Source organism: Alosa sapidissima, chromosome 20, assembly GCF_018492685.1.
Source record: "Alosa sapidissima isolate fAloSap1 chromosome 20, fAloSap1.pri, whole genome shotgun sequence".
Taxonomy (NCBI): domain Eukaryota; kingdom Metazoa; phylum Chordata; class Actinopteri; order Clupeiformes; family Clupeidae; genus Alosa; species Alosa sapidissima.
This window is the reverse complement of record NC_055976.1, coordinates 22,684,219-22,701,717: the sequence shown is the minus strand read 5'-3', so window position 1 is coordinate 22,701,717 and position 17,499 is coordinate 22,684,219. Positions and strand designations below refer to the sequence as shown.

Here is a 17,499-nt window from a genome sequence, read left to right as displayed (position 1 = left end):
TTTAACTTTCTCATTGGTTTCTTCAGAATTCTATCATAGTTTTCTACATTAGATTTGATTGTCTTATTGGTTTCCTCATCAGCTTTGATTCACTTCCCATTGGCTCATCTCTGACCTGTTAAATCCTGTTTTGTCCTCTCAGGCCAGCACAACTACCTGTGCGCCGGACGGAATGACTGCATCATCGACAAGATCCGCCGCAAGAACTGTCCAGCCTGTCGCTTCCGAAAGTGTCTAATGGCTGGGATGAACCTGGAAGGTAAACCTGCCCCCTGCCGACTCTTAACCAGCCGTTTAAACTCAGGCTCATGTACTGTAAATCAAACTGATCTTCCTTCCTTCAACTTTCCGGTTCGTTTTCTTTCGATGTTGTGAACTAGGATGTTATTGGCTGTAAGTTCACTAGAACTTGTTTGTTAAGAAATTAGACGTTTTGCTCTCTCTCTGATACACAAAGACAGTATTTCTTGGCTTGGCATCTCAGTATGAGAACAAAGGTAAAACCAGTACACGTTTCTAAAAGTGTTTCTCTCCATGTGTCTGTCTCCTCCAGCTCGTAAAACGAAGAAGCTGAATCGCTTAAAGGGCGTCCAGCAGCAGCAGCAGCCTGCGGTGGCGGCGAGTGAGCTGACCCCCCCGGTGCTGCCCGAGGCTCGGCCGCTGGTGCCCAAAGCCATGCCCCAGCTGGTGCCGTCCATGCTGTCGCTGCTCAAGGCCATCGAGCCCGACACTGTCTACGCCGGCTACGACAGCACGCTGCCCGACACCTCCACACGCCTCATGACCACGCTCAACCGCCTCGGGGGCCGGCAGGTCATCTCCGCCGTCAAGTGGGCTAAAGCGCTGCCAGGTATGGGCTCAAACACGCACACTGTTCTGTACGAAACGGGGGAAAATGCTGCCTTTTAAGATATCTAACAGGGGAGCGAGGCATCGAGGCATGTCCGAATCGAATATTTCTCTGAAATGCTGCCTTCTAAGATACCTTCGTTTTGACAAATTTTGAAGCAGGGTTCCCACGGGTCATGGAATTCTGGGAATATCATGGAATTTTGGAAAGTCTATTCCAGACATGGAAAGTCGGGGAATTTGATCATTTTTGGGGCAAAGTCATGGAATATCAGGGAATTTTGATGTAGCAGTTTACAATTTACTTGCCAAAATACATCAATCCAAATATTTCTACGCAGAACTGGTGCATATCTGGTAGGGGTGTAAAGATTAACCGATACGTATCGGTATCCGTTTTTAACATGTAAGATACGGCTACATCGATATGTGAAGCCCCGTATCGTAATAAAACTGAAATGCACCGGTCGTTATATCGATTTACTTGTTACGAATCCGTTCACAATCTTTTCTGCTCGCTCAGACTCTCATTTACGTTGCAAGCAGCGCGTTCATCCCACTTCCTGTTTTGAAACTACACGTGACACGGATTTGTGGGTATTGCAGTTCGTTTTGGGCTACATTTATTGCCCAAAGTTGTCAAAGGACTTCATTACCCATACGTCTACTGCAACTTAAGCACGTGACAACTCGCACTCGGTCGTTTGTTTGACAGTCTTTTCAAAATCCAGTGCGAAATTTGACACTTACCATAGCATTTTCTAAACGGCAACGATAGTCTGTTGAGTAGTAGCCTTACGTTTGATGAGGGGATTTCCTTAATGTTAAAGAATAATTTGGCCCTTACTGCTAAAACGATGCACAAATTATTACTATTATTTTGTTCATATTCACTTAGACTTGGAACAAAATAGGCCCAGTTCATAGGCCTATTTTATTCTTGTAGGCTATATGAGAAAAGGCCAAGATTGTCTTAAGCACAGTTTATTTCGGTATTGTCTTACCTCAACAATAGGCTACAGCTCCTTGAAAACAATCAGATATAACTCTATAAAGTCTATAAAAATGTATTTTTATGTTGTATTTGGCTGCTGTGTTTGACTGAAATGTAGACTATTCTTTTTTTTCATTTCAATACAGCATATGATACAAACCTCAGTTTAGATAATCATATTCACACATTTGTTTTTGCCTAATTGACATGACCATGATAATTGATAATATAAAATTAATGTGCACCTTAAGCAAATGATAAAAAATCTTTCAGAATGCTTTCCATTCTTCAACTGCATCGAACTGCATCGAATCGCATCGAATCATACTGAATCGTGCCCACGTATCTAGATGGGAATCGTATCGTCTTTAACATGAGAGATTCACACCCCTAATATCTGGTCATTTGTTTTACAGCTTCCTTGAGTATCCCAACTTTGTTTATTCAGTGCCCATTTATTCATCTCTCACTCTAAAAAGTAAAATATTCTTGAACGCTATACGTTAGTAAATAGTATAGTTATGGAAAATATTTTTTTTTTTTTGTCAGGGAAGTGTCATAAAATGTTACATTTGACTTAGAGTGGAAACCCTGTTAGGCAGCATAGATGTAGCCTTCGTGCTGCCTTCAACGTCCAAAATTCTATTTAATTGTGAGCAGCTTTTGCTGCAGTCGTCGTTACGTTATTCTTCTTTCTGGTATCCTGACAACGGCGTTCTGTGTTACTATCTTGCTAGTCTGTCCGGAACAAAGTTCGTAGCTGGTCCCTTGATGCCTGCTACAGCAACTGACTCAGTAGAGAGCTGAAGGCAGCGAGACAGCCGCTTCGGACAGACCTCATGTCTCCGCATATTGTGACTGAAGCAACAGGCATAATTTGACTCCGTAGATCAGCAGTCTCCTCGTCGCAGACTGGCGGCCCACAGTTTGAAAAACACTGGTCTATATGATGAGACATGGAAGTGGTCTCAATGCCATGGCCCCATTTGAAATACGTTGGGGTCATTGATGGTTGGGCGGAAACGTTCCATTGCTCAGTCCAGTGTTCTTTGGAGATCAGTGGCCTTTCCCTCCCTGCCATTCTGTAACCACGCCATCATTTCCTCTTCCCTCCAGGGTTCCGGAACCTTCACCTTGACGACCAGATGACTCTGCTCCAGTGCTCGTGGCTCTTCCTCATGTCCTTCGGTCTGGGGTGGCGCTCCTACCAGCAGTGCAACGGCAACATGCTCTGCTTCGCCCCGGACTTGGTTATCAATGAGTACGTGCACACAAACAGCATTGCCTCTAGTAGACGTTGTTACAGATCAGCTTCTGCGGATTGATATGGAATCAACTTTAAATGAAAACTTCGGCAGTTTTTCACATAGATCTCTGTTTCTCGAAGTGACTGAGTACTGTCGGTATGGGGAAAAAAACCCCGAAAACAAACGGTGCTACCGCGCGCACCTCGAGAAACAGATTTAGAAAAAGTTATTAGTGTTGTGACGTGCCCTTTGCTTGGCTCAATATGTAGTGTGGTAATGATTGTGTGTGTGCGTGTGCGTGCACAATTTCTGCAGGGAACGCATGAAGCTTCCATATATGGCCGACCAGTGTGAACAGATGCTGAAGATCTCCAACGAGTTTGTGCGTCTGCAGGTGTCCAATGATGAGTACCTGTGCATGAAGGTCCTCTTGCTGCTCAGCACCGGTGAGCATCTGGAGTGTTTTTGTGTGCGTGTATGTGTAAGCGCCCATGTGTGTGTGTGTGTGTGTGTGTGAGTGCCCTTTTGTGCGTGCATGCGTGTATGCGAGTGCCCATGTGTGTGTGTGCGTGTATGTGTGAGCGCCCTTGTGTGTGTGTGTGCGTGTATGTGTGAGCGCACCGTTTGACTGAGTACACTCTTGTTGTGGTCTAGATATTACATATGAACTGTAATGAATATAATCACATGATTTAGACTCTCTAAAATAATGTCCCTCCTCCTCCTCCTCAGTGCCCAAGGACGGTCTGAAAAGCCAGTCGGTGTTCGATGAGATCCGGATGTCCTACATCAAGGAGCTCGGGAAGGCCATTGTGAAGCGCGAGGAGAATTCCAGCCAGAACTGGCAGAGGTTCTACCAGCTCACTAAGCTACTGGACTCCATGCATGACGTAAGACTCCCACACTCTCCACTTGCCTTGTCGTTACTGAGTAGTTATCCGCTGTGCTGCTTTCTGTTGCATGTGTCAGAACATCTGTGGGTCTTAACATATGGGTGGTGCTTTAGAAAGGGATGTCTAAAAGTCCTCTTCTCAAGTTAAGGGAGGATTTTAGAGGTGCCCACTGATGCTTAGCGTCATCAGTAGTGGAAATGACAGTGTGACAAGTTTGTGACAGTAAAAGCATACTTGAACAGGTAAGTGTCTGTGTAGTACAGCACATGACTCAAATTCACGAATCCTATACGTGGCCATTATGACCTTTATTTTGAGTTGAGTCACCACTCCGTGTGTTCACCTCCTCCTCAGATGGTAGGCGGCCTGCTGAACTTCTGCTTCTACACGTTCGTCAACAAGACCCTGAGCGTGGAGTTCCCAGAGATGTTGGCGGAGATCATCAGTAACCAGTTACCAAAATTCAAAGCCGGGAGCGTAAAACCGCTGCTCTTTCACCAGAAGTGACTGCACCCCCTAACCCCTAACCTCTGACCTGACCCCCCTCCCCCACACACACACACACACACACACACACACACACACACACACACCGCTGCGGCAGGAACGCAATGCCTTAAAGAGACACTCATCACCTCTCTGGTCACCTCAACGTACCCACAGCGCAACGCGGGACTGGTGTTCCCCCCTCCCCCCCTGGCCCCCTCCAGTAGAAGGGCAATGACTTGGGCAGGGGTGAACAGGAGGACTGCAGGAAGGGATCACACAGACTGTATGCAAGCACCGAACGCAGGAGCCCCATCTGGTGAAGAGACAGAGACAAGACATAACGTGGGGAGCAGATAAGAATCAAACTTTAACGTAAAGACGTTTTTTGGTATCCAATCATGTTTTGTTGTTGTTGTTGTTGTTGGTCTTGGTTTCCTTTCAAAGAACTGGCAAGTCTATGGGGCTGCGATGGCATACGTTGTGACTCTTGGATCCAAACAAACGAACCGCAACTGCTGTCTCAGGTGTATGACTTTCAACGTTGAGATTCCATAGTAAGAATGACATGGCTAATCAGTATGTAGGGGTAACATTTTTACATTTATACACTTTTACAGGTCGTCATTGGCGTAAGGCTACATCCCCTCCCCCCTCCCACCCCCTCTTTCCCCCAACCCAGATAGCACTTATCTCCATCTACCTTTGTTGGAAAATTTCTCTCCAATGGAACTTTGATATCAGAGTTCACAAATCAGAACAAGGTTTAGGTTTGTAACAGTCATGGCACTTGTAAGTTGAGCACAAGAAATACAGCACTGTCTGTAAACAGATACATGGCATCTGATATACAGCATCAACTACAGCAGTCTTATATAGTAGTCTACACGGTTAATCTAATCGGATTTTGTAGAATCATGAATGGGCAAGCATGTTCTGAACATGTGGAAAGAAAGAAAGGGATATTATGTGCCTTTTTGTAGCTTTGGTCTCATTTTTAGCCATTTCCTGTTTTGTTTTTCTTTTGTTGTTTTTATTTACTTTGCTCTCAAAAGTTGAGAAAATTTGCAAAATTGCTTCTGCGTTCACAATGGTAAACACCGTATCATGTTGGATTGATTGTAGTTGTATGTAATTTTACTTGCACTGGCAGTTGTTTTTTCTCTTCCCTCTCCCTCTCTCTCTCTCTCTCTCTCTCAATCTGGCCGTTTGGTGTTTGGCAGCTCAGTGGTACCCAGGAGACACCCAAAAATGCAAGTGATCCTTACTGACCATGCAGACGACGATATTCATACTCCTCCTATGGTAGTTTCATTGGACACCTCTCTCTCTCTGCAACTTTTGGAGCACTTTTATCGAAGGCTTTAATGAACGGCTAAAGTGGCTGTATTTTAACGTGTACAGAGCTAATGAAATAGCAAATAAGGAAGCCATTTGTTTTCATCACTATTGTCACCGTTGAAAATTGTACATTGATTATGCAATGAAATGCAAAAAAAAAAAAAAAAATCATTAATCGACAACTAAATTTCTTCCCTTTATGGTGTCATTTGTTAGTTTCTGTTTTCTGTGTGTTTGTGTTTGTTTGGTTTTTGTTGTTTTCATGGACCATAGGAAACCCAGTTTGCCTAACTTTGTAAACCATGAATGCAGATTCCTTGGCTATCACTTCCAACCATACGCAGTAAAAGCAGGGAGACAGACTGAAGCCTCGGACATAGACAGTAAACCTCATCTCCGATTTATTTTTTTTCCTGAAATATATATCTATATATATCTATATAAACACACAAAGAATTATGTCAGTATAACGTTTATCGTTTCCTTCTGGATCCGAACAGGGAATGATAGAAAAAAGTGCAATCACCTTTATATGTTATTCAATGCAGCAGACCACCTGTCTCTTTCTCTCTCTCTCTCCCTTGCTCGTGCAGTATCTCTCTCTCTCTCTCTCTCTCTCTCTCTCTCTCTCTCTCTCTCTCTCTCTCTCTCTCTCTCTCTCTCTCTCTCTCTCTCTCTCTCTCTCTCTCTCTCTCTCTCTCTCTCTCTCTCTCTCTCTCTCTCTCTCTCTCTCTCTCTCTCTCTATTCGTGTGCTCGTGTTCAGCAGTACCTCTCTCTCAGTACTCCTCCTCCTGTACTCATCACTCACTCAGGTCCACAACCTACAACCTGTTTGCCGTGCACTCACACTCCCAGCCAGCGGCAGACTCCGGCTCAGGTCTGGCCCAGTCCCTGGGCCGGGTCCGTCCCAGGCGTCTGCCGCTGACCTCGGGTGCCTCCCTTCAGCAGCTTTAGTGCTCCTCCAAAACGAAAACGCTGGTGTGAGTGCACTCGCTAGCTTTTCCTAACGGTGCTTTTTCCTTGTTCTAGCAGTGAACAAAACAATAGAAAAAGAAGAAAAAAAAGATAAGAAAAAAAACATGCGTGTACAATAACCTTCCTCTCAGCCCTATGAGTTAAACTGTGGCCCATCTGAGGGACAGGAGGCTCTTCGCCTCTCCTTTGTTCGGTTCTCGGGGAATTTCTACCATAACAGACAAAATAATATGCCTGTATTTATCCTCTCTCTGTGTGCCAAACATTTATTTCATTCATTTCTGTGTGGAGTATATATTTTTTCAGTCCGATGAAATGATTACAACCTTGATCTGTACTTTGTCTTAACATGTGCTGGAAGTATGTACACAAAACAAAACGAAAGGGAAAAAGAAATGCAAGTTTTTCCTGTTGTACACTGTGTCAGCATTCAAACACACAATGGCTGTCACAATCCCACACGGTCCGCACACCTACCCACAATCCCACACGGTCCGCACACCCATCCACAATTCCACACGGTCCACACACCCATCCACAATCCCACAGCGCACCATCACATACTCGTTTTACCACCAGCTCAAGACACACGCATGTTTGTAGTTCCAAGTGTCTGTTTTCATGTCGGCCTCTCTCCAGCGCACAATGCGGCAGTCGCAACGGTCACCTCCGAACAGCGCTTCTACCGCAGTAGTAGTAATAGTCGTCGTCTGTGGCACCCCTCTGTCCCCGTCCCTGTTTTCCTTCCTGAGTGTTTTTGTTTTGCGTTTGTTTTTTTTATCGCTCTTAAAACCATCGGTATTTTACGTAGGTCTTATAGTTTTCACAAATTCTGTGTTTGTGGCGACTGGGAAAAACAACAGGAACAAGGAAGTTGTGTGATTTACTCTTCCTTTGCTTTTCAAAGACATGTTTGTATTGAAGTTGATGTCTTGTTCGTTTTAACATGGGGGCAAGTACAGTATGTTGCTTCAAAGCATATCTAAGTATGAATTTAACTTTTAAAGTAACCATTTTTTGTACAGATGGGTGTGTTGAACTTGTGGCAGAGTTCACCTGTTTGTATAATATCTTGCATTTTGGTCATTTGTGTAGATCTCAATCAATTTCCTTTCTCATCTGACACTATGCCATTCATGTCACATAAAGCTATCCATTAATAGTAAAATGTTAAAGATGCCAACATTTCATGCTTGTGTGTTTTGTTGATTTAATCAAAGAACCATCTTTACAAGCCATTTTCTAATTCAGTTGCTTTGGCAACTTTTTTGGGTTGCAGGTATGTCCGTTGGTTCAGTAGTTTTTAGTGGTTATTTGAAAGCATGGCATTGTCAAGTGGTTGACAAGTCCTAAAGGATCTTTGCTGTAAATTACAAATGTCGTAACACCCACCTAGTTTGTGGTGATTTTTCCAGATATCATAGATGACCCAAGTATGTCCCAAACTATTTTTAAGCCTCTTCTTCCCCCTCGTCAAGTTACTTTCACATACAGTACAGTAGTGTGCGAAGTCTGCTTCCTCTGTTACGCGTTCATGTCTCTCTGTCTTACACCACTAAATGAGTGGAGTGTTATTCCAATTCAGGGAGGTCGAATTTTGAAAGACTCATAACTGTTCCCTTTGAAATAAATGACTAAAGTGTTTAGCATCTTGATATTTTTTTATAATTTAGCATAGCCTTTTTTTTTTGCAGTCTTTTGTTCCGTTTCGTCATGTATAATCCCTACCTAGCGCCTCTAAAACTGTTTCGGATGATGAATGTAAACTCCTATCTTGCATCCCATTTTTCATATATCTCCGCTGATGCACATTAGATTATTTTGAATAAGTCTAATGAAAGGAAGGTATTGGTCATTCTTGATGTATATAGCACTAGTTCACCATGTTAAGGTTTCCTCAATAGGGGGAGGAAGAAGGAATTTGTGAATGAGTCCTATGCACAGTACAAGAGCAGTCAAACACACATTAGAAGGGAAACTGTATATGAAAGTAACTTGCCTGCCAAACTGAAACCTTTGAAATTTTGCACTACCCCGTCACTGTTTAAAATCTATTTTCTAAAAAAAAAACAAAGTAGACAGAAGAATAAAAGACAGAAAAAAACCTGATATTAACTTAAGAGATATATTAAGGGCAAATGTGGTTCACTTGTATATGGCTTTCCCTTATGTTTTGTTTGTATTTGCATATATCTCAACTATGTACATATTACCCTGTGTAAAGAATATGCATCAGATTTGTCCAAAATGAATAGTTTTTTATGTCATCTCTGTTATTCAGCCTCCGTAGTTCATGTTGGTCTCTTCACCACTTCACTTCCCCGTTGAGCTGTCTGTCTTGGTTGTGAGGTACTTTTGATAAACATTACTTTTATGCTGATTGATATGATGTTAACACCGTTGTACACACACACACAAAAATCCCTAACAAGCTACTTAACAACCATGCGATTATGATAAGCAATCATTCATAAAAAAAATAAATGTGCTTTTCAAATCTAACGTTACATGATCTCATTCATGAATATGTGCATGTTACATATTTAGTTTATGACCACATTCTTTTGAATCAGTCAAGATGTTCTCACAATTGGTATTTAAACCATATCAACTACATTTCAGTAAGGTTAATCTTACAATTAACAATAAATTACAAGTAAATGTGCATCCAATACAGCTACACATGGGTGCAAAAAAAATAGAACAACCAGATAGTCCTCAGCTAACCGAGACCAACCACTGGAAATGTACAGATCTGGCTAAAAGTCTTGTTGGCATTCAGAGGAATCCTAATGCACTGGGGTTACCTGTTAAACCATAGCATGGTCACAGTTGGACTAATTACCCCATCCTGCTTTCTATCAGCACCTGGTTGTTTTCCTCAAGCTCCTTCAGAGAGACCATTAGGATGGTGATTCCGGTCATTTTCAAAAGTCATATGCTATAATGTATCCATGTTGGGTCTTAAATTGATTCTTTTTATGGTATTGGTGGTTATATAATCAGATGGATGGATAGATATACTTTATTGATCCCCAAAGGGAAATTCAAGAACAAATCAAAACCAGAAAGTGGCCTTTCGAGATCGACTTGTCACAAATGCCTAGGAATGGGTCTCCTCTCTGCTTCTCTGGGAAGGAATCATCTCATCCCCTGCTCTCCCACTCTTATCACCCTACCCCTCTCCCACTATACCCCTCTCCCACTCTACCCCTCTCCCACTCTACCCCTCTCCTTCTCTTAGTCATCTCAGTTAAGGGTAAGGGGTTGTTTTTTCCATCTCATGCATTCAGGTTGGCATCCGTATTCAATTGTTTTTTTTTTAATAATATTTAACACTAATGCATTCTACTGCCCCGTGATGTCCAGTCATTTACAGTATGCATTAATGTTATCTGGAATGTGCCATTTACAGTATGCATTAATGTTATCTGGAATGGGCCACATAGATTGTAGCCTGCTGTTCCATTTACAGTATGCATTAATGTTATCTGGAATGGGCCACATAGATTGTGGCCTGCTGTTCCATTTACAGTATGCATTAATGTTATCTGGAATGGGCCACATAGATTGTGGCCTGCTGTTCCATCGTTGGTAACATTTTGGCTGCCTTTACAAACTTTTGTATCTAGCCTGGATGGCTAGGGCTTAGAGTAAGGAGTCATAATTACATATTTACTACTAAATAATTAAGCTAATAGGCAACTCTATTGATCAATTTTGGTGAAATACTCAATTTTCCCTTAAAATGTATGAAATGTTTGTATAAAATAGGATATATTGGCCTGGGCCTACTATGATTATGTAATTCTGAGAACAGGGAAAATATTACGTTTCCAAATAATCCTGTCAGCCTACATTCGATATGCACATTAATGATTTTCTCTCAAGTGCTTTCTGGTTTTATATTTTTTTCAGAGAAAGAAAGTGCAAACTCACAATGTAATTAAAAAAAAAAAACACTGATAATCACTTTCCCCCCTGCAAGATTTCCTAATGATGAACTTCGTTGTTCACTGCATTTGCTTATTGAGTAGCCTATAGTCTATTATCGCATCCTCCGTTGGTTATGGGGGGTGCTGGAACAATTCCATTGGCAACCCACTCTTACCACTGTACCGTGCACTCTAGTGGACCCCTGTGAAAAATGCGCGTGACACATACTTTGTACTAGCCTACGGATCACAACAAAGTCCAATCGTTACCGTTTGCCATCTCCACTGCAGATTCTCTCAGTCGATTACAGTGGCTTTCCCACGGCGATCACTATCGGGGAAGACCAGAGGAAATCCGGGCATATCAGAGCTTTATCGGTGTTCTCGCACGACAGCTAGCCTACTTCACCGAATTTAGACATACAACTGTAGATTATAAAATGCTTATACGCCTGTATTGCATGAATGGCGGGTATCACCTTCGGATTCTGGAGGATGGAACTGTTGAAGGCAGCAGAGATGAAAATGATATCTACAGTAAGGTTGCGCGATATTCTTTGCCCAAAAACCCCGGTTAATATCAATCCGTTGGGTGTTCAGCTTTTAGGCTATGGCTCACCGAAGTGGTGTGTGTGTGTGCGTATGCGTATGCGTAGGTTGGCTGTGTGATCACCTGCACTTGGAACAACATTATAGGCTATTTTATTGGTTGTTGGGTTCTTTTACTGCTGATGGACTACAAAGTAGCTTTTGGTGAACCGATATGCCTATTTATGGTCATCAACCGAGCTAGGCCAATTTTAGTGCAGCGATTCTCGGACATAGTAGTTAGGCCTAATTTCATAGGGTGGGAGGCAAAATGACAGGACTGACTATTTCTGACAGATGACTATGAAATCTAGGTCTAGTATGTTTTTCTCATCCCTCCATGTTTGTGTGTTGTCGATGATCAGGTCTACTGGAAGTGAAGGCAGTTAGTACTGGTGTTGTGGTCATTAAAGGTATTGAGGCTGGTCAGTACCTTTCCATGGGTAGAGATGGCAGGCTGGTTGGATCGGTAAGTGGCATCCATCATTCACATCACTGGTGCTTGCTGGTGTCCATATCCCAACATCCAATTGATCTTTCTCTGTTTCAGGCCTCTGCTACAGATGAATGCTACTTGTTGGAGAACTTGGAGGAGAACCATTACAATACCTACCAATCGCAGAAGTATATCAGCTGGTATATTGGGATTAAGAAGAACGGCAAGACCAAAAATGGCTCTCGGACCCACATTGGTCAGAAAGCCATATTCTTCCTCCCTCGGAAGGTGGATTAACATCCGTGAGTGAAGAAAAAATGTAGCTTGGCAATGAAGTGAGAAAAAAAAAAAGTGTGAATGTTGAAACCATGCTGCTAATACATTGAATCCTCTCAATGCATTAACTTGATACCCCAACCCACTAACTTGAACCACCTGCAGATTTTTAACAACACACCTGCCTCTATGTACTCACTCACCCTGTTAACTACATTAGGCATAGATCAGAAATGTCTATAGCTCTTAACTTTAGCTCTGTCCTGCTGTCAAAATCTGAACTGCAACCTCACTATAAGGAATGATAGCTTTATTTATATTTAATAGACTGTTCCTTGGTGTTTGGGAATGAGCTCTTTTAAATGCTATATATTTTGTTACGACTTATTTTGTATATTTGCACAGTGAAAATAGTTATATTTAGTTTTTATAATCAATAAGAATAACTCTACAGTCCACAGCTGAGAGTGCTTCCTATCTATGAGTCATTTGCCTCAATATGCCTCTGCTGCTATAGGTGTGGAAGATGTTTTAGCTGTAAACACAACAACACCCACAGGTCCCACACTCACACAAACATAAATATGAATGTACCCTGAATGTGTTGGTTCATAATATACTGTATATACACAAGAGTAACTATCTATGTGCACAGGATCATTGGTTTATTCTGCTCTGCTATGTAGCACTCCAAAAATGTACTAACACATGATGCAGTACAACAGCAACACACTACATAAACACTCCAGAATGTATGGAAGTACTTTTTTCCCCCCTGAAATGTACCACTTGCATACTATTTGGGCCATTCAAATAAACATTTCAACCAATCTTAATTACAGAACATTGGGCTGGTTTCCCATATCCTAGTGATACCAGACTCTCTACTTTGTTTCATTTTGTGAATAGTCTGGCCCCTCATGATTGGGAAATGTTTCCAACTCTAGTATCATAACATGCATAGACTTTGCGTTGACTTTGGTTTGGCTGAACCAATGATTTCAATCACACTGGTCAGGGATTCCTAATGTTACTTCCTACTTCGCCTAACCTTTACAAATTGTTAATAAACCCCATTGCCAGTTGCTTCTGCCGTCTACCACAGCCACTCAATTTTAAGACTAGCGTAATCCCCTCTCATTGCTGATTGGCCCCTCACGCTTTGTGTCAGAAGGAAACATTATCAGCATCATAGTTGACCCCACAAGGCTTCCGTTTTAACATTCCATATGTTATTTTAATGCAGAGGAAGTAGATTGGGAACCAAATAGAACGTTCAAGCATTGTTTTTGTTTTTATTGTTGAAAGGGTCTATAGTGTAGTGTTGTGTGCCAGACTAGTATCTCACTGAAAGGAGAGCTAGGTTTTCCCGTACATGATTAAGCATGGTCCTAAACTAAAAATAAACTTCAATGAAAATCTTTGGGAAACAGGCAAAATTACCTTATTTAAAGATGGCATTTTATTACCATATATTGGATTTTGTATTGGATTATTTCTTATTATTTTTCAAATGGTTTTGAAAACAAACTCCAACCAAGTCATACGAGTATGTTTGCTACTGAAGTGACATTTATTTAATATTACTAGACACCAAATTGCAAAAACTCCATGACAGGATAACTGCTCACCTGAGGACAGTGTTAATGGATGAGCAACTTTTGATAAAACCAGAAGAAAAAAAAAATCATCTCAACATGTCATTATATAAAGCAATCAGTATCTGCTGAATACTAAATCAATCCCTGGTTTCTGTGTGTTTTTTCTGTGTCTTGTCTTTTCTTTTGGATTTGACCAGCTTCTCATTCCGACCACAAAACAATAACTCTGTATATTTGTGTATAAATGTATCATAATGCTTGGGTAGGCTATGAATTTTAACAGTGATTTACTTAAAATAATGCATGTCTACAGTACCGTTTGGATCACTGCATTTAAACCATCATCTTTTTTTTTTAATACCAAACACTAAATTCAATGACTCACTATAGATTACATATTTACTTACAAAGTAAAAACAAAGTCCCCAACCTTTCAAGAGTCAAGGTTTCAAGAAAATTAAATTCCTAAAAAAAAGTTTCACAAGACTGCCCCCTCCTGGCTAAAAGCAAAACGTATCATTTCAAGCTGACAGAGTGGAGCAGTTTGCCTCAAGCTAATTAATGATTATTAACAAATGATACATAAGGCATCACAGATTAAATTGAAAATAGCACTTGACATTATCCACTCATGAGTAAATGGTTACAGAGCTATCAGCATCCATTAGTAAAAATGTGCACATAGAAAAAAAGAAAATCATTTATGTCTGAATGGTACATTGGTTTTTCATTCTCTTCCTTCTCTTTGATGTGTATGCCTCTGCAGATTCACGAATGATTTCTGAGATGACCTTTAAAGGAGATTTACTCATTAGTTTGGCTTTGTTTCCTTTGTTCTTATTTCATTCTCCTACACACTAAATCTATGCATAGAGAAAATAATTTCACTTTCAGTGGTGTCTAATGGCATAACACAATGTGTACAATCTAAAAGCAAATAATTTCAGACATGCCCATATTTGCACATTTGAGGATTTACCTTCAGTAAATGAAAAGTACTCTGGTACGTGGGAGAGTAGCAAATGAGGAAGAGTCAGCCATTTTGCGCACTCTGGAGTAATTTATGAAACCTCTGAAGAAGAGCAGGAACCCTGAAGCAACAGACACACAAGGAGTTCAAACTCAGAGGAATGGCAATAATGAGTAAGGTCATTCAGAGACGGACTTTCAGTGAAGGCTAGCGACTCAAAGCGATTCAGAAGGCACAAAGACGTGATTTCGCTGAATAATCCCCATGTCTCAATAACAAAATTCCAGGCTCAGTGATACTTACCCAACCCAAGGAACACCCACCACAGCCAATACTGGCCATCAAAATAGCCAGGGAAGTAGGTAGAAAACTGTGAAAACAGACAGCAAAAAATAAATAATACAAAATGTGCAACAGACCTACAGCAGAGAAGTATTCATTATTCAGGACTGACACTTCTTGGAGGTATTTATAAACCTTGTTTTGTTTTTAAATAGTCTAATAATTAGTCCCAGTCTACTGACACAGATAGCACTGACAAATGCCCTGATGTCTCCAGGAGTTACCATAGCAACTGAGAAAAGAAAAAGGCCTTACTCTGACTATCAGAATCCACTTGACCAGGGAGAGCCCGAACCCAGAGATGGCACCATAGCGACCAGCAGCCGAAGTGGTCAGACAGAAGGACAGGAAAAAGCCGATCCAGTTGAAAAGGAATGCCACTAGACAACGGCGGTAAAATGGAGAAAAACAAATTGTGAAGGCAAGGGTGAGAGTGGCCCTTGTAATTTAACTGACGTGTAAGTCGCTTTGGATAAAACTTAATGTAGATGTAGAATGAGAGGGTACATCAATGCTGATATGGACTCTTGTGAACATTCAGTCATCCATGCCACTGTCAATGGCAGACGCACACAATGCACACACTTACTGAAGAATGTCAGCATAAAAATGCCATCATTTCCAATCCGCAGTTGGTCGGCATCATCAAAGTCATCCCTGGCAATGAAATCTTCCTCCTACCAAAAAAAATAAAATTAAAAAACACACACACACACACACATGCAACTACTCTTTTTGTCTTTAGATTACAATGCATTATACATAAATGAAAAATGCAGTCAATATGCTCTATCTCCCACAAAGACACAACAGCAAGTTTGAGCTGATTTGTAAACATTTAACTGAGAGAGCCATACCCTTCCAGTGACAAGAGGCAGTGCTGCTTCAGTTTTGGTCCTCTCAGCTTCGTCATAGGAGGGCAATGTTGTAGCAACGTTGTATGAAGGAGGAAGGGGGTAAGATCCGTCCTCTTTAAAGGTGAAATTAGCTGTTAAGAGATAAATGTCAAGTCTGGCTTGAGGGGATCCAATGGAATATGCACGCAAAATCAAATGAGGCATATCAAAGGCAAGGTCGTTCAGAGGTTCAAAGTATGGCTCCATAAAACTGAATGAAATGGTTGCCAAGGACAAATGTATCATGTACACTTGTAACATGAGTATCCGTGGCCCATGACTGATACCAATGTAGGCTAACCCTGATTACTGTCCAAGCAACTCCAAAAATCATTTGACGTAACAATTGTAAATAACCGCCAAGTTAGAGAGCTCTCTTGCAATGGTTGGCACTCATGGAGTTTTAACTCAATATATTGTCAAGCTTAATCACAATGCTAAACTGTAATTATGTCTCCCTCCTGGCAATAGGATCACTTACCTTTTTTGCTGTTATCCTTGCATCAACATATCCCTAACCATCTCTAAGGGTTGAAGCACTGAGCGGCTGTTTATCAAAAATTCAGCAGATAGTGCTAAAACAGGGAATACCTATAGATTTTGAATTACCGGGATGAGGATGTGCATTCTGTTTCAGTGCAGGGCAGGCCGAGATTGCAACCTATGTCTATTAACGTTACCTGCATTGTCCGCTGCAATGCTGTTGTACGGCGGAGGGGCGTCGGGTACTTCTTGAGACACTTCGCCTGTCTCCTCTTCATTGGTGAGCTATTAAAGAGACGAAACAATCTTCTCAAAGTACCTTATGTTACAAAATAACCATGTCGTTACTAACAATAGGTGAACACTTACTCTAAATTCCTACACACATACAACAGAGGTCGAATATATCTCTTGAAATGTTGTCGGCTAGTTTGACAACAGTCTGCTGAAATTAACTGAAAACCGACCACCAACCAACTTTTTTGGCAAATCGGTAAAAAGGGCAAAGCATGACCAGAGCACCAGCGAAACTACAAACTGTAAGCAGAATATCATAACCTAAGAAATAAAATGACCCAAATGCTAAGCGCTGACTAGATCTAGTGGTTGGTAGGGAGTGCACTGATGTATCAGCAACGCAATGGAACATCTTTTACGTGAGTCTTGTTTTGAGCCGTCCTCCCCAACCAAGCTAGTAGCATGACACCGATTTCAAGCTAACGTTAACGTCGTAAGTGTTCTCAATACATAGTTATGTGGAAAGATTATACCACTGATTGGTGAACAGAGACTTCTACAATATGCGGCAAAATGTTTGACAATATGCCAATTAAATCCGGCTAATTCCGGATCGATTGTATTACTCGGCCTGTAGCAGCTAATTTAGCTGAACAATCCACCTAGCAAGCAGCCAATATTGAAAGTAGAAGCCGTCGCGTACAAGTTAGCCAACACTCCTCGAATATAGGCTATCCATACCTGCTGATAGCCACTCCGTTGCTCGGTCATTCTTGGGACCTTGCTGTATCACTTAAAGCTCGTTTCCCAATTTAATATAGACTGTCAAAAAGGTTAAATTGGATCAACAGATAATCCACAGTCTGACGTCTTCTCCCCTACTCCTCTACTCTACTCCACCCTTTCAGGAAGTCAGAGTTGATTCTGTTACGTTACGTAGGGCAGGCTG

The 17,499-nt window shown here is 41.5% G+C and overlaps 3 protein-coding genes across 6 annotated transcripts in view; 2 read left to right on the top strand and 1 right to left on the bottom strand.

The window, feature by feature from the left end:
• Positions 1-6,015, top strand: part of nr3c1 (nuclear receptor subfamily 3, group C, member 1 (glucocorticoid receptor)) — a 25,074-nt gene extending 19,059 nt beyond the window's left edge. For all 4 annotated transcript variants that reach the window (XM_042073960.1, XM_042073959.1, XM_042073962.1 and 1 more), the window contains exons 4-9: positions 143-259; positions 554-850; positions 2,960-3,104; positions 3,406-3,536; positions 3,823-3,980; positions 4,338-6,015. In XM_042073960.1, the coding sequence (XP_041929894.1) occupies positions 143-259; positions 554-850; positions 2,960-3,104; positions 3,406-3,536; positions 3,823-3,980; positions 4,338-4,490 (1,001 nt within the window). In that variant the 3' untranslated portion in view covers positions 4,491-6,015. The remainder of the gene's footprint in view (positions 1-142; positions 260-553; positions 851-2,959; positions 3,105-3,405; positions 3,537-3,822; positions 3,981-4,337) is intronic.
• Positions 6,016-6,112: 97 nt separating this feature from the next.
• On the top strand, positions 6,113-13,556 carry LOC121695011 (putative fibroblast growth factor 1). Its single transcript, XM_042075477.1, has 5 exons — positions 6,113-6,153; positions 6,624-6,711; positions 10,961-11,258; positions 11,675-11,778; positions 11,860-13,556. The coding sequence occupies exons 1-5, from the start codon at positions 6,113-6,115 to the stop codon at positions 12,040-12,042; spliced, it is 714 nt and encodes a 237-aa protein (XP_041931411.1). The 3' UTR covers positions 12,043-13,556.
• Positions 13,557-13,574: 18 nt separating this feature from the next.
• ndfip1 (Nedd4 family interacting protein 1) lies at positions 13,575-17,469 on the bottom strand. The gene is made up of 8 exons (XM_042073927.1): positions 17,292-17,469; positions 16,511-16,598; positions 15,792-15,922; positions 15,524-15,611; positions 15,190-15,314; positions 14,896-14,962; positions 14,602-14,713; positions 13,575-14,413 (listed from the first exon to the last, which is right to left on the bottom strand). The coding sequence occupies exons 1-7, from the start codon at positions 17,319-17,321 to the stop codon at positions 14,604-14,606; spliced, it is 639 nt and encodes a 212-aa protein (XP_041929861.1). The 5' UTR covers positions 17,322-17,469; the 3' UTR covers positions 13,575-14,413; positions 14,602-14,603.
• Positions 17,470-17,499: the final 30 nt, after the last annotated feature.